This window comes from Geotrypetes seraphini, chromosome 2 (genome assembly GCF_902459505.1).
Source record: "Geotrypetes seraphini chromosome 2, aGeoSer1.1, whole genome shotgun sequence".
Classification (NCBI taxonomy): domain Eukaryota; kingdom Metazoa; phylum Chordata; class Amphibia; order Gymnophiona; family Dermophiidae; genus Geotrypetes; species Geotrypetes seraphini.
Genome location: NC_047085.1, coordinates 61,367,022 through 61,383,782, shown reverse-complemented (window position 1 = coordinate 61,383,782; position 16,761 = coordinate 61,367,022). Strand labels below are relative to the sequence as shown.

Here is a 16,761-nt window from a genome sequence, read left to right as displayed (position 1 = left end):
AATTGGCCTAAGTAAAAATATTTATTTATTTAATTTTATTTTCTATACCGTTCTTCCAGGGGAGCTCAGAACGGTTTACATGAATTTATTCAGGTACTCAAGCATTTTTCCCTGTCTGTCCCGGTGGGCTCACAAGGAGCAGTGTAGCTTTAACCACTGCGCCACACACTCCCCCACACACTTTTCTATGAAAGGTTGCATAGTATAAAAGAAAATTATTATGGCTAATCTAGATATTATAAATGGGTCATCCCATACTTCAAATAAAGCAGCTATAGGGAATGAAAGGAGGCAGCCCCAGAGTGGATATTGCAGCCAAAGTATGCAAGCATCTTGGCTTGGACAGGTTGCTTCTTGAGTTGGGCCCAACTTTAATTTTAAGGAAAAAAAACCCCCACCCATCTCCACTGATACCAAAGAATTCCTTCCTTTCTTTCCCTGCCTGGGGGCTGCCATCTGAACACAAATTAGCTTGATTTTTAAAGACAAAAAGTCGGATCCGGCTGCGATCTCCGGATCCGACGTTTGATGCTAAAGGTGTGGGGTGGGAAGGGCCACAGTCCTAGGCAAGGCCATGCGAAGTAATGCAAGGTGGAAACGAAACGAAACCGAGCAAGACACCGCTTCAAATGCTGGTCTGCCTGGGGAAAGTGAGCACGGCCGAGGCAGGGCAAAAAGCCAGCTCTTCCGCGAAAGCGATTTAACGTAGGCAACAAAATGGGAAGGGCCACAGAGCTCATGGACCCTCCACTATGCTGCCAACACAGTATCAGCAACTTGGGAGCTCGGTGTGGGGCCATGGATTGGTCGTTTGCTCTCGCCAACCAAACATCCGTTTCACTGTCTCTAGGAGATAAAGACTGGATTCGGCTTTCTCGCAGTCCCATTTATTAAAAATTGATAGCCAACTTTATGTTAGCCCTCTTTTCAGAAGTTTTATAGTGCCATATGCTAACAACAAAATCCTAGTCAATTCTCAGTCTTACAGGCTAGAGGAAAATACCTCCCCACAGGGCTTCCAATAACAAAAACAAAGGCAAGAGCACCGCACAAGGAGTTCGTGCCACGCTGCCCGCTCGTTCACAGACAGTCTTTGTGTCGATGCCTGCCCCTCTGCTCTCCAACAAAAGTCCAGGTAAATACGGGCCCCCTACTCACCCATGAGGCCAAGGAAGACCAGGAAAAGCAGCGGCGGCGGCCCGAACCAGGAACCCTGCAGAGGGCAGCGGCCCATCGCCGCTGCCGGGGAGCCAGACCCTGCGGAAGCGGCAGCGCAGTCCGAGTCTCGCACACAGGGCCACGTCACTCTCGCGCGGTCCCACCGCCACCGGGGAGAAGCGACACCTACTGTCTTCCCCCCCCCCCCCAAACGGCCGTCAGCAGACGAGGCTCCCCTACCGCCTCCGCAGCTGCGCAACCATCACAGCTCGCGCCGCCGAGGGAGCGTGAGGGGGGAATATGTGTGTCTCGCGCCTCTTCTCCCCGTCACGTAGCCTCGCAGTATATCATCGGGAAGCAACCGCTACCACCCAGCAACTCGACATCTGGGAAGCGCAGCACAAAGCACAAAAAACGCGAGCACAGACTTGACACTTCCGTCGCTCGATCCGATATCGATTATACTCGACTGACGAGTAGGCCTCGCGCATTACTAGCCTAATTGTGCTCTTGTGTAATCGATGGTCGAGAGCATGGATGCCCACAATGAAGCAGATGGGAGGAGAGAGAACAAAGCAACTCACTCAGCAGCTGCTTTATTTGGGGCTTTTGTGACGTCACAAGTCCGTCTCGGTGGCCGAGGTTAGGTTTAGTTTATTCATAGCAGATGGCTTCGGGTCAGTCTCTGGTGACAGATGGACAGGATGTTGCATCTATAAACAATACTGCTGTAATTTATTTCTCTAGAAGTCGGCCCACGCTTCCTTGAATTTAGTGGTTACAGAAGCCCCCCCCCAAAAAAAAAAAATAAAAACAGCAGTTTTGAGTTCAAAGTCTTCAGATAGCGTCAATATAAAGATTTTTTTTTTCTATGATTTTTGTGAAGGAGAGGCAGACGATTCAGGATATGGGTCATAAAGAACGTATTTGGAGCGTCTGTGTACGCCTTTCCAAACTACAGTATTTCCATAAGATTCATCCATCACTCCCTGTTTCTAATCGCCTCACCATTACCTTTCCCGTTGAGACTATCAGTGAATGCTTTTAGGTTACAGCACACTTTCTTGGCCTGTCAGCTACTTTTTAAAATGACCAAGTTAAAATGATCTACCAACAATAAAATAAAAAATAAAAAAAACACAAAGCACACTGTACGCAAAGAATATGTTAATTATTTATATTAAGGTGGGGGAGGGTTTCAAAGAGGTCAAGGCAGATGACTTTAAAATATGCAATGTCACCTCAATGACAACTATACAAAAATAGACAAATATACCCCATCCCATTTTACAAAACCGCGATAGTGGTTTTTAGTACAGGGGAGCTACGCTGAATGCCCCTCCTGCGCTAAAACCCGCTATTGCAGTTTAGTAAAAGGGGACCATAGTGCAAAATATAGACAGCAGATAAATTCAGACACATTTTGATTACTAAATTTAAAATAAAATAATTTTTCCTACCTTTGCTGTCTGGTGATTTCATGAGTCTCTGGTTGCACTTCCTTCTTCTCACTGTAAATCAGGGGTGTCCAACCTGCGGCCCCGTGAAGTATTTTGTGCGGCCCCGGTCGAGGGGGAGGCAGTGTTTTCCTTTGCTGCCCCCGGGTGTTTACCATCTTGCCAGCTCTCTCCTCTCTCTTGCTGCAGCGTTTGCACGTTTGTGTGGCCCCAGAAACATTTTTTTCGGCCAATGCGGCCCAGGGAAGCCAAAAGGTTGGACACCCCTGCTGTAAATCCAATATTTCTTTCTGTCTCCTGCATGCTTCCTCTGCTCCAGACCTCATTCTATCCCCAACCAACATCTCTGTCCCTCCATGAGTCCAACTTTTTCTTCCTCTCTCCCTGCCCCCCTCCCCTTTCTCTTTCTCTCTCTCTCTGCCCCCCTTTCATTCTTTCTGTCTTTCTATCTCTGCCCCCCTTTCTTTCTTTCTGTCTGTCTTTCTCTCTCCCTGTCCCCACCCCCAAGCCACTGCCGTCGATTTCTCCCTGCTTCCCTGATGCCAGGCCGGGCACATGCAAGTGCGATTGGCTGGCCCGGAACTTCCTCTCTGACTTCAGAATTGACGGGGTGGGAAGGCTATGGGCCCGGCGCTTGTACGCGCCGGGCCTGGTGTTGGGGAAGCAGGGAGAACAGAACGCAAAGGCAATGCGAGTCTATTGGGCTTTGCGATCTACTGGTCGATCATGATCAACTTTTTTGGCACCCCTAGAATAAAGGTTTATATTCTAACATTGTCATGCTCATATTGTGGTAATCTGGCCTTTAACAACTAATCAAAAAAGGCAAAATTCTATATATGGTGCTGAAAAATCATTGCTTTTAAAATTTCATGCTAAGTACTATTCTATAAATGTGCACCATTTATATAACAGCATTTGGCACAAGGATATACTAAGTAAAATGTGGTGCAACTTCTCTAAATTAAGTGCAAATCCTCCTTATTCTATAAAGATGTGTGTAAATCCCAGGAATGCCTTGATCTACCCATGGAATGGAATCATTCAGCACAGCCCTTTCATCATGTCCGGTGCAGTATGGCCAGTTCCATGTGGGACGTTTAGTCACAGCCATTTCATTGTGGCCCTTTAAGAGCAGGCCGTTTCATCGTGCTGAGTCAGCTCCCACCCAGTTCATCTTAAAGGGCAGCTCGTAAGGAATCTGATATATGCTGAGTCAAACAGATGCTGCACAGGTCAGCCCCATCATGCTGAATTGGCCCCCATCCAGTTCACCTGAAGAGCCAAGGAGTCTAGGACAATTTAGCATGGCCAGTTCATTGTGACCCTTTCATCGCAGCTGGTTCAGCGCGGTCGTTTCACCGCTTGTGAGCACTTACCTTGCTAAAGCTGCTGTTCCATTGAACAAATATTGTGAAAGAGGGGATATATCAAAAAAAGGCTTGCCCCCACACTGGTGCTTAAGTCCCAATTGGACAGGTGAAAGAATGCTTCCAGGGCAGGCCCCATTGCCCCCCCCCCCCTCACACTGACGCTTCATGCCCAATTGGACTGGTGAAAGAGGGAGGTCATTACCCCCCCCTCATCCCACAACTGGTGCTTCAGGCCCCATTGCTTCAAGATTTGAAAGGGGAGCAATGCCCCCAGTTGCCCCCCCCCCCCACTAGTGCTTCAATAAAGTTATCTAAAGGTTCCCACTGCAGAGGGAAGTGATCCCCTCCCCCCCCCACACACACACACACTGGTGCTTCAGTAAAGTTATCTGAAGGCTCCTGCTGCAGCCACCCATCTGCCTATCTGGCCCAGTGAGGAATGGACCCAAAATCCATCACTCAGGAGTGAGAATGGAACCAGAAAAAGAGGACCTTGGTTTGTTCCCTTCATGTCACTAACAGAAAGATAGACCCTGAACAGCCTGGTCTGTATCTTTTGGCATCATGAAATCTAGCTTTACCTTAAATTTGTTGTGATGCATGTTTGGGCTTATTCTTGGGCAATTTCTGAGGCTTAGACTCCCCTAACTTCCAAATCAATTTCTCTAGATCTTCCCCAAAGAGCAACTTCTCATCCTCACCTTAATCACTAAAACCAAACAATTACTCAATACGAGCCATCAGGCAATACTCCTTCAATTCGACATTTCTGCAGCCTTCGATTCCATGGACCATCACCTACTCCTAACAAAACTGTCAGAGATTGGAATAACAGGAACAGTGCTAAAATGGTTCAGCGACTTCCTACAGAATAGAGAATACATAGAGAAAAAGAAAAAAAACATTCTGAACCAAATTGTGTACCCAGCCTCCCTCACTCCCTGCCAGGCTCTGTACCCAATCCCACACTCAGATTCTGCACCCTGTCGTCATCCCCCCTCCCTGCCAGGCTCTGCACCCTGTCCCCCATCCCTGCCAGGCTTTGTACCCTGTCCCACTGCCCTAAAATATAACCTCCCCCCTCCCACCTCTGGTGGTCTAGTGGTAGGCTGGGACAGGAGGGACCTGTCCCAGCTGACTAACAATTTTTTCCTCCCCACCCCCGGTACCTTTTAAAAGTGCCCCTGCCCTTTTAAAACACCCAACCCATCTGCCCTTTCTTTTAAAACACCCCCCACACCGCAGCGTCAGCGACAGAGGAGGAGGCTGAGAATCAGTAACGGTGAATTCGACACTGTCCTCTCTATTCTGCGCCCATCTTGGCAGCAGGGCCCCTCGGTTACCGAGTTTGGGCCCCCCAGCGAGACAGTAGGTTGGTATGGCGGCGTTGGGGTTTGGGAGTTTGTCGCTGCCTTCGGTTAAAGATGAAGCTGGAGGGGGAGAGCCTGGCTGGTTGCCGAGGCTTTGTTCCTGCAGCCATTTTTCCTCTCGGGGCAGGAACGTTGGTGGGGAAACTGCTGTAGGCTCCTACTGTGCATGCGGGACATGGTACCATGGAGGCACGGCACCACAGTGATTGAAGTGCGCATGCACGCTAAGGGTATTATTGTAGCGGATTGTTCCTGTTCTCTGTTGACTCTTCAATAAAAATTATATTAAACAAAACAAACTAGAGGGCATAATTTGAGGTTACAGGGAGGAAGACTTAGGAGCAATGTTAGGAAATTCTTCACAGAGAGGGTGGTAGATGCCTGAAATGCCCTCCCGAGGAAAGTGATGGAGAGGAAAACGGTGATGGAATTTAAAAAAGCATGGGATAAAAATAGAGAATCGTTAATTAGAAAATGAAGATGTAAAGTAAGTAAAGAATTAAGGCCAGTATCGGACAGATCTGTACGGTCTGTGTTCCATATATGTATTTGCAGAGGAATGGACCCAAAACACATCCAATTAATGGGTCCTAGAATGTAGCCAGGTAAGGTTAAAAGCTGGAGTTTCCCTTCTCCCTCTCAGGTCTGTGGTGTAACAATGTCATGTTCCTGGCAAAGTAGTTGCCTTTGGAACTGTGGATAAGGGTGGTTCTGGAGCCTGGATAAACAGAGCCACACAGTGGGTTAAAGGTAAACATAAAAATAATTTATTAATGTGCTAGGGGTTGGTAAAAATCCTGTTTACTTCACAGATAGAGAGATAATAAGCACAAATATGAAGTACCATGGCGTGCACTACTGACTCTCAAAATGGTATGTTCTGCCCTCCTTCCCCAACATGACTCCCACTTGTACACCCCACCCTCGGGCCTACCTTACAATCCCTGGTTGTCTAGCGGTGTAATCAAGGCAGAAGCAATCTCCATTCGCTCCTGCCCATGCTGGCTCCATTGTCAATATGGCTGCAGCAAGTTCTAGTGGTAGTCTCAGAAGAGATCATGGCAGCCAATTTGCCATTGTAAGGTAAGCCCATTGTGACCTCTACCGTACAATTTCAAAATGGCTGCTGCAACGTTTTGTGAAACTGCCACTAGAGGTCACAGCAGCCATTTTGATGGTGGAGCTGGCATGGGCACAAGTGAATGGGGATCGTTCTTGTCCCAACTACACCTACACCAGCAGCATTGTAAGGTAACCCAGGAGAGGACCTTCAGGTGAGTGGGGAAAGGGAGATGATACCTAGATGGGGGGATGCTAAAAGGAGGAGGAGGCTACTTGTCTGAGGGAGAGGGAGCTTTTAGGTACCGCCAAAAGCAAGCACCAGGATTGGCTGAAATCAATCAGGCAACAATATTTTTTTACAACAATGTGAACTGACTTCAATGGGGTAACCTGTCTACAGAGGGTGATCAAAAATATATGTAGAGAGCTCAGAGACATGAAACTCTGAAGGGAAGGCTAGAAAACCTCCCTATTGTAAGAGTTCACCTTCCAGTCATTGCAACTTCATAAAACATTGTTCACACTCCCAAGACTTTGGTGAATAACTTGAATTGATTTTAAAGTCTTTTAGTAGTTCAAAATTGATGAGAGTGATATCTTCTCTTATATCAACATGCAATCATCACTGCTTAGCTAGAGTAGTAATACTTCCACTTAGCAATGCTATGTATCACCATTAATCGTTTTGCGTTTTTCGTTTTCATGGTCAGCCTGATGAATGATTATAAGGCAAGAATTTTAGTGTGAGTATTGGAACTCCTTTCCCACACTTGACATGTAAATTTTTCATTTATAGATGTGATTGCACGTCACGAAGTTAAGGAGTATTACCATCAACAGCACTTAGGAACTCTTTTGAATAGGCATAATCAGGTCTCCTGAAGCAGGGATTGAAACGGGGGACCCCTTAAATCCTATTTATAAGCTAAATGGAAGTATTACTACTCTAGCTAAGCAATGATGATTGCATGTTGATATAAGAAGAGAAGATATCACCCTCATCAATTTTGAACCACTAAAAGACTTTAAAATCAATTCAAGTTATTCACCAAAGTCTTGGAATATGATCAATGTTTTATGAAGTTGCAATGACTGGAAGGTGAACTCGTACAATAGGGAGGTTTTCTAGCCTTCCCTTCAGAGTTTCATGTCTCTGAGCTCTCTACATATATTTTTGATCACCCTCTATAGACAGGTTACCCCATTGAGGTCAATTCACTTTGTTGTATTCAAACCTTTTTCTGACCTTCATTTTATAATTAGTATCCCTGAGCTCTCTAAAGGAAACAATATTTTTATAGCATGGCCAAAAAGAAGCTAGAAATGAATTTTGTTGCAGTTGCAGTTTCAGGTCTAATGCAAAACCAAAATTTCAGTCGGTCTCTAATCCTCATATTCCAATTTTGCCACCCCATCAAAACTTCTTGAGATATGTGATTGTGGGGCATCATTTCCAATTTTTGGTGATACCTTTTGGTTTAGCGACAGCATTGAGAGCATTCTCCATGGTAATGGTAGCAGTCTTTCTACAATGAGAGAGAATCAGAGCACAATCCATATAGGCGACTGGCTAATTTGAACCATTTCACAGAAGTGATGTCCAGAGTTCTGCATCTTCTGGAGTATCTGGGCCATATGGCCAACCTCAACAAGAGTATAAGGGATTGCACCAAAAGTCTAAACGATGAAATATCAAAATAAGCCCTAATGCATCAAAGCTTCCAGAGGGTACAAAATATCCCCAAAGAGTTCACCTGATTCTTCATAGTCAGACCCTGATCCAATATCACACCCAATATCTTGATGGTTGACTGAACAGGATCACTATGTTTATTTATGATCAAAGATGTATCACTATCACAAGGATGTGAAGCATCTCCCTTTGTGATCAAGTCCCTATTCTCCTCTCTATGTCCATTATTTCCCCTCTGTTTCTGATAACATAAGAACATAAGCATTGCCTCTGCAGGGTCAGACCAGAGGTCCATTATGCCCAGCAGTCCGCTCACGCGGCGGCCCATCAGGTCCAGGACCTGTATAGTAATCCTCTATCTATACCCTTCCATCCCTTTTTCCTTCAGGAATTTATCTAATCCTTTCTTGAACCCCAATATCGTGCTCTGTCCTATCACACCCTCTGGAAGCTCATTCCAGGTGTCCACCACCCTTTGGGTGAAGAAGAACTTCCTAGCGTTGGTTCTGAATGTGCCCCCTTTTAATTTTTCCGAGTGCCCTCTCGTTCTTGTAGTTTTCGAAAGTTTGAAGAATCTGTCCCTCTCCACTTTCTCTATGCCCTTCATTATCTTGTAAGTCTCTATCATGTCCCCTCTAAGTCTCCACTTTTCCAGGGAAAAGAGCCCCAGTTTCTCTAGTCTTTCAGCATATGAAAGGTTTTCCATACCTTTTATCAATCGCGTCGCTCTTTTTCTGGACCCTCTTGAGTAACGCCATATCCTTCTTAAGGTACTGTGACCAATATTGGACGCAGTACTCCAGATGCAGGTGCAGGTGCAGGTATCGGTGCTAAGTGCTTTGATTTTTTTTCCAGCTCTGAATTTTGAACACTATTTATAGAATTATCCACTATCTGGATACCATGGATTGGAAGAGTAGCTGAACTGCTGGGAGCCAAGCCTCCATCTTTTTCCCCCCTTCTTCACCCCTGGATCCAGTATTTGCCCCTGCCTGTGACCCAGAAAATCCCCTTCCCTGGTGTACCTCACCACATTCGCAAGTGGAAGCAGGAACGTACATCTGCTGCCCACGCTGGTCTCTCCAGGCTTCCCTCCGCTGCGTCCCACTCTTGCTGATCTCACTTTCTGTTTCCTCTAGTGTGACGCAGCAGGGGGAAGCCTAGAAAGAGCAGCGTGGGCAGCAGGTGTGCATTGCCGCTGCTGCTGCTCATGAGCATGGTGAGATCGATAGTACTTGTGGCGGAATACTGTGCAACTGCACAGCACAGAAATTCCCCTGCGTCTATCCCTCTCTCTTCTGTGTTCAGTATTTCATTCCCTATTCCTTCATCTGCTTAGTATGGCATCGCTTTTTCCCTCCTCTTCCCCCCAGCAGCCCCCCTTCCACAGGTGCAGCACATTTCCCCCTTCCCTCCAGCTCCCCCTCCTGCAGGCCCTGTAGTTCTCTCCCTTCTCTTCAGTTCCAACCCTTCCCTCCATAGGTCAAGCACCTCTCCCTCCCTTACCTCCAGCTCCAGCTCCCTCCTGTGCCCTTCCTTCCAACCCCAGGCCCCTCATGTGCCCTTTCCTCCAGCCCCAGATCCCCCTTCTGTGCCCTTTCCTCCAGCCCCAACATCTGTTTTGCCTTGCTTTGCTCCCTCGGGGCTAATGGCTCCAGCTCCCTCCTTTTCCTCGTGAGTCAGGTCCCTTCTCCCTCGCAGGTCTGACTGGCCAGCTTCCATTCCTCCCTGCTGCTGGCATACACCTTGTAGAAGATCAAGCCAATCTCCACACAGGCCTGCTCGATGGTGCTCACAGCCTTCCCTCTGCCGGGTTCCTCCTTATGATGCAACTTCCTCTCTTCAAGGTTTGTGCCAGTGGCAGGGAAGGAAGCTGGCTGGAGCTGCCGGGCCTGCAAGTGAGGATGGGAGACTGAAGCCCGCTGGACCTGCAAGCGAGGGGGGACTGGACTCTGCCATACCCATGAGGTGGGGAAGGAAATCAAACACCTACATTTGTTTCACTCAGGACTCCTAAAGGGGAGGGATGCCTGGAGCCTTGAGGGGGGAGCTGTAGTTGTGGGTGGGGTTTTCCACGGGATCAAAGCGGAACGGTAAAAAGCTTTATTCCCATACTAGCAGTAAATAGACAAAACTTTTGCTCATTCCTTCAGTTTCCCATAGGAACATGTCACTGTGTTATTCTCTACTCTGTACTAGTGCTACCCGAGTCAGGGGAAAAAAATTGATTTGATTCACTCTTTTGAATCGATTTTTTGATTCAATTCACTTTCAATGACACATCTTTTTAAGTTTAAACATTTTATTTAATCAAGGCAATAACATGTCAAAGATAGGAACGTCCAATCTATAACATAGTGTCTATGCAGCTTACATATTGGTCTGACCCAGTATGGCTGTTCTTATGTTCTTTTTCTTAAAGTGCTCTCTTCCATTTTTCTCTTTTCTGCCTCTATCCACTCAAATGTAACTCTTGCTTTATTCTTTTCCACTTTTAATCTAATCAGCTTTCTATCCCCTTCTCTTATCCCCTAGCTTTCACATTTCCCATCTTCCTATTCCCTTTTATCTACTCCCCATTACCACATTTCTACCCTCTGTACTCATTCTCCTCTCACTCATCTCCTTCATAACTCTCCAACATGGATCTACCATTTTTAGCATCACCCTCCATGTCCTTTACTCCACCTTTGTAACCCAGCATTTCCTTCTTCTCTTTCTTTCTCTCTCCCTCCCTCTTTTGGCTCCAATTCCATATCCATTCCACCATTCACTGTCTATCTCAACCTCCACCCCAGCTATCTCTGAGCTGTTTATCTCTCCCTCTCCCCATTTTGACCCCTCTACCAAGTCCATCTCTCCCTCTCCCCATTTTGCCATCCTCCACCAAGTCTATCTCTCTCCCCCCATTTTGCCCCCTCCACCAAGTCCATCTCTTCATCTTCCCCTTTCACACCCTCTACCATCTTTCCCTGACCCCCTTTCACCCATTTTGCCATCTCTCCCTCTCCTGCCCCCTCCATCCTCCCCAAAGTCCATCCCTCCCTACCCCCTTCTACTCCCCTATGCCATCTCTCTCTGTCCATATTCTATCCCCTTTGTCTTCCCCATCCATCTCCCAAATCTGACATCTCTCTCTCCCTCCTTCTCTCCCTTACCCCATCCCTCAGTCTATCTTTTTCTCCGTATGAAGAACGGTTAGATAAATTACAGCTATACTCACTCGAGCGCAGAGAGAGGGGAGACATGATCGAGACGTTCATAATCTCACGGGCCGCATCGATGCAGAAGAGGATATCTTCCTTTTCAAGGGTCCCACAGCAACAAGAGGACATCCGTGGAAAATCAGAGGCGGGAAACTGCACGGTGACACCAGGAAATTCTTTTTCACCGAAAGGGTGGTTGATCGCTGGAATGGTCTTCATAGAAACATAGAAATAGACGGCAGATAAGGGCCACGGCCCATCAAGTCTGCCCACTCCAGTGACCCTCCCTATCTATTTTTGCGGATAGATCCCACATGTCTATCCCATCTGGCCTTAAAATCTGGCACACTGCTGGCCTCAATAACCGGAAGTGGAAGACTATTCCAGCGATCAACCACCCTTTCAGTGAAGAAGAACTTCCTAGTGTCACTGTGAAGTTTCCCGCCCCTGATTTTCCATGAATGCCCCCTTGTTGCCGCGGGACATTTGAAGAAGACGATGTCTTCTTCCACCTCGATGCGGCCCGTGAGATACTTGAATGTCTCGATCATATCTCCCCTCTCTCGACGTTCCTCGAGTGAGTAGAGCTGCAATTTCCCTAACCGCTCCTCGTACGGGAGCTCCTTGAGTCCCGAGACCATCCTGGTGGTCATTCTCTGGACCGATTTCAGTCTCAGCACATCCTTGCGGTAATGTGGCCTCCAGAATTGCACACAGTACTCCAGGTGCGGTCTCACCATGGATCTATACAGTGGCATAATGACTTCAGGTTTACGGCTGACGAAACTCCTGCGTATGCAACCTATGATTTGCCTTGCTTTGGATGAAGCTTGCTCCACTTCAAGTGATTGAGGCCAGCAGCGTGCCTGATTTTTAGGCCAAATGGGATCGACATGTGGGATCTATTCGCAGGGTAAAGGCAGGGGAGGGTCATTAGGGTAGACTGGATGGGCCGTGGCCCTTATCTGCCGTCTATTTCTATGTTTCTATGATTACCTCACTTTAGTGCAACATCTCTCCCTTTTCCCACTCCCTCCCCGCCAAATCCAATATCTATCTTCAGGCGGCACTGTTGAGGGGACGACATCTTTCTGCTGGCCAGCCTCTCTCTGCTGCTCCCCTTCCCGGCATCTAATGCTTTCACCCATCTCTCCCCAATTGGCATATCCCAAAATATTTAGGGTCCAGTATCAAAGTCTTATGCTGTGCAATATGTCCCACATAAAAAGAGAATTTTGCAATGAAAGTCAAATCAGCTGACAAAATATATTGCATAAATAGGCATGAGTTGAATCTCTTTCATTTGAAAGGAAGCTCCAGAGTGGGAGAGCATGGCATGAAGTTAAGAGTTGATAGGCTAAGGAGTAATCTAAGCAAATACTTTTTTATACAGAAAGGGTGGGAGATGCATGGAATAGTCTCCTGGTAGAGGTGATAGAGTAGAGACAAAGACTGTGTCTGAATTCAAGAAAGCGTGGGACATGCATGTGGGATCTCTATGCGAGAAGAGGATAAGCCGTCTAGCCTTCATCTGCAATCATGTTTCTATGGTCAACATGTAAGATTATGTGAGACATATGTTCAGGTTCTTAATCTTTGAATTAATTCTCAATGTATTTTACCTGATGAGTTATCTATCAGACACTATAAACATCCAATCTTTGGCATATCTGGCTTGTTTTTATTATTCCAACCACTCTTATTTATCACAGCTTATTATTTACTTAATATGTGAAGTGCTCAGACCCACAGTGTAAAAACTAAACTGAGTTTGCCATTGGGACCATCATTGCCTTCACTAAATCTGACTGCCACTGAAAACAGTTTTACTTTTCTCTTAAGTCTTAATTCCATTTTAATGCCGGTACCACATGCAAATCTAATGGAGTTGTGTATTGTATGCCTCTATGGCAAATACTATATTGGCCACATGATCAGGAAATTGAAAATTTGTATTGCTGAACATCTGAGTAACATTCGCAGGGGTTGTCAGCTGGCTCCATTGGTATCTCATTGGTATGAACATTGCCATACAATCATGGATCTTAAATACAGAGTGTTGTTTCATGCTATAGATTTCTCTGGTGATTTGTCTCAGTTTTTGCTATTAAAGGAACATAGATTTATATTTAAATGGCACATTTTTACACTGAGAGGGCTGAATGCTGATTGTCATTGTTGGCAGTGTGCGGCTCAGCCAATCCCTTCAAGCAGCTCCCCATAACGTCATTGGTCAAAGTTTCATAAGAACAGGGGAATAGATAACAGCAGGCAGGCATTCTTAAAGTCTGTGATTTGCCAATCTGTCTGGTAATGGTAGCCGTAAACAGGTATTATAAAATGAATGTGTATTTAATTTAGAAGTATAGCATGAGCATGTAGAATTCAAAAGATCAGTATAAAAGTAAAACATATATAAAATAATAGTAATGGTTAGTAATTGTTTTGTAGTGTCCCCTCCTGATGAAGAGGTCAAAACTCGAGTCGGGGGCTGACTTGATGAACAGCTTTAGAAGCATTTTAGCGCACAAGCAAGCTGTGGTTGCCGTTTGAACAAGGGGGCCAGCTGACCGTCAAGGATCACCAGATAAGTCTCAACAACATTTAATATTGAGCATAATATTTTAGGACTCCTTTTACGAAGGCGCGTTAAGGCCTTAACGCGTTGAATAGTGCGCGCTAAAATGCCACATGTGCTAGCCGCTACCGCCTCCTCTTGAGCAGGCAGTAATTTTTTGGCTAGCGCGCGCTATAGCATGTACTAATCCGGTACGTGCGTTAAAAACGCTAGTGCACCTTCGTAAAAGGAGCCCTTAGTGTTTTCAGTGGCGGTCTGGTATAGTAAAGACAATGATGGTCCCAACGGCAAACTCTGGTGTTTACACTAGAGGTCTGCACAGGATCACGGGAATCCCCCCTAACCCACAGGACTCCCACAGGGACCCCCCTCTGGCCCATGGGACTCCCACGGGGATGGAAGGCTTTGGAAGCAGGGTTCGTCCATATAATATAATGGACACGTCAGCCTTAGTAAAAGGGGGGCTTTATAAGTTAATTACCTGAACAGAAAACAAAAAAAGGGTTCCACTAAAGAGATTTCACAAGGAAAACAGCAGCGCAAACACAAAAGAAACTGTGGAATTGATGATCCCGTCAGAAGTAATTGCTGCTTTTTATGGGGACGGGTAATTCCTTGCGGGGATGGGTGTGGACAGAGAAGATCCTGACAGGGATGGGTGGGGACGGAGAGGATCCTCACGGGGACGGGTGGGGACGGAGAGGATCCTGGCGGGGACGGGTGGAGATGGGTGGGATTTCTGTCCCCGCGTAACTCTCTAGTTTACACTGAACAGTTATGGTTGCAAGTCTGAGCACGTCATACATTAAGCAAATAATAAGCTGTGATCAATAAGAGTGACTGACATAGTTCCATCACAGAGAAAATTGTGTGTATTTTTAGCTTTTCTTATTCACACAAACAAGGAGAAAAAAAAAATCCTATGATCTGCAATGAAACAAGGTCCTTTGGAGCAGGGATGAAACAAGGACTTCCCACTAAGAGAAGAGGGCTCCAAATTGCAATATAGGTCTTTATTACGAAACAGTTTTTAAAAAATTCACCAGAAATCAGCAAGAATGAGCAACAAGAGCCACACAGGATCAGTGTTTCAGCTTTAAACCTGCCTCAGGGATCACAAACATATTGTGAATGTAGAACTGGAAATTCATAAAATGAAATAATATTAACACACTTGATGGAGTTGGAAAAAACACCCGCGCTCAGAGTTCCATGAGTTGGAAAAACTGAATAACCCAAAACTGCATGGATGCAGCAAAGAAAATGAAGAAAAATTTCCAGAATAGGCACATTTGACATTTTTAAGTGTCTGCATGTGTGCTAAGTATCCAGCAGTTTGGGCATACTGGGGAAAATATACAGTATAAAGCTTTTTCCATCTACTTTTAAGTGATCTGTGTTTAGATTTATTGGCAAAATTTGAAATTTTATGAAATCCACAGGATCATACACATATTTACACTGTTTTTTTACAGAAACGGTATATATATATGCATGGACGTTTGCATGCTAACCAATCCCCAAATAGATCCAGTGAAACCGCCCCTCGTCGCCTTAGCAACGTTTCCTCTGCTAACAGCATCAATATGGTGGACTCACCACAGCTTTCTATATTAGCTTGTGATCTTGTTTCCATCTTTAACACAGGGAGAAGAGAAAAAAAATTGCAAAATGTTTCCGCCCTCTGCTCGTTTTTACAGCTGTCCTCCAATTTCCAATAAGTGGCTAATGATCTAACCTGCTTTTAGAGTTTTTTCAGAGTTGATTCTGAGGATTTAAAATTGGTTTGGCATAAAGTAAGTTTCAGCTAGGAAAAAGCAAATGAATTTTTGTTTAGATGGTACTTTGATAATAGGCCGTTTAACTTGTGTGGCAAGTATGTACATAAGTTACATCAATTTTCAAAAGAGGTGCCTCCATTGTCTTTACAAAACAGGTGCATTTGTGGATATCCCAATGTATTATTACATGCACCAAAGACAAATAGCTCACCTTAATTTTAATGTGTTTTAGTGCATGAAGCCCCATGGCAGTAAAGTTTGTTTAAATTACACCATATTGAACAATTTAGACCAGTGTTCCTTATGTTAATAATCACAGGAGAATGCCATTAAGAAGTGATGGACTGTTTTGCTTAATCTGACAGCAGCACTGCAGGAATTTCACCCATGAAAACTGATAAATCCTTTATTACAACCCCACCCTTTATTTGGATCTTTCTTAATTAAGTGGAGCACAGAGGCATAAGTGACTTTATACAGCTATAAATCATTGAATTATCTCAAGGGACCACCAGGTTGCAGAACAATGTCTATGATTGCAATCTTCCAATTAAAAAGAATTCTTGGCAATTAACAATTGAAGCATAATAATCAGTGTAACTAATTTAACAGTTGCTGCAATGTAAAATTAGCAAACAATGTGCAAACAGCAAGCGATCCATACTAATAATACAAAGGGAAGACATGCCATTGGAAAGAGTGATAAGGACTGGTAAAACATACACCTTATATAAGCATTTTTCTATATGCAATCCTCATTAGACAGTACTGCAAAGCCATTGTTAAAGGATTAACCCTTTGGAAACTGTGCTCTGACTTTTAGCATTTAAAACAAAACTTTAACTGTACTGAAATTTTGCTTTTCTCTTTAGTCTTAATTCTATTTTAACATATAAAAGAGATGCAGACATTTTTCTGTCTCTATTTTGGTTGTTGGCTTTTTTTTCTATTGAATTGCTCAACAGGTGCCACCTACAGACCTCTGGCACAAATGGAGAGGCTAGACAAGGATCTGATTGAAGATATCCATAAGCTGGGAATGAAAGGGGAGATACTATTGCTGGGAGATTTGAACTTGCTTGA

At 45.1% G+C, this 16,761-nt stretch overlaps 1 protein-coding gene across 2 annotated transcripts in view; it reads right to left on the bottom strand.

Moving 5' to 3' along the window:
* LRP12 (LDL receptor related protein 12) overlaps positions 1-1,712 on the bottom strand; it is a 111,201-nt gene extending 109,489 nt beyond the window's left edge. For both annotated transcript variants that reach the window (XM_033933785.1, XM_033933786.1), the window contains exon 1: positions 1,159-1,712. In XM_033933785.1, the coding sequence (XP_033789676.1) occupies positions 1,159-1,234 (76 nt within the window). In that variant the 5' untranslated portion in view covers positions 1,235-1,712. The remainder of the gene's footprint in view (positions 1-1,158) is intronic.
* Positions 1,713-16,761: the final 15,049 nt, after the last annotated feature.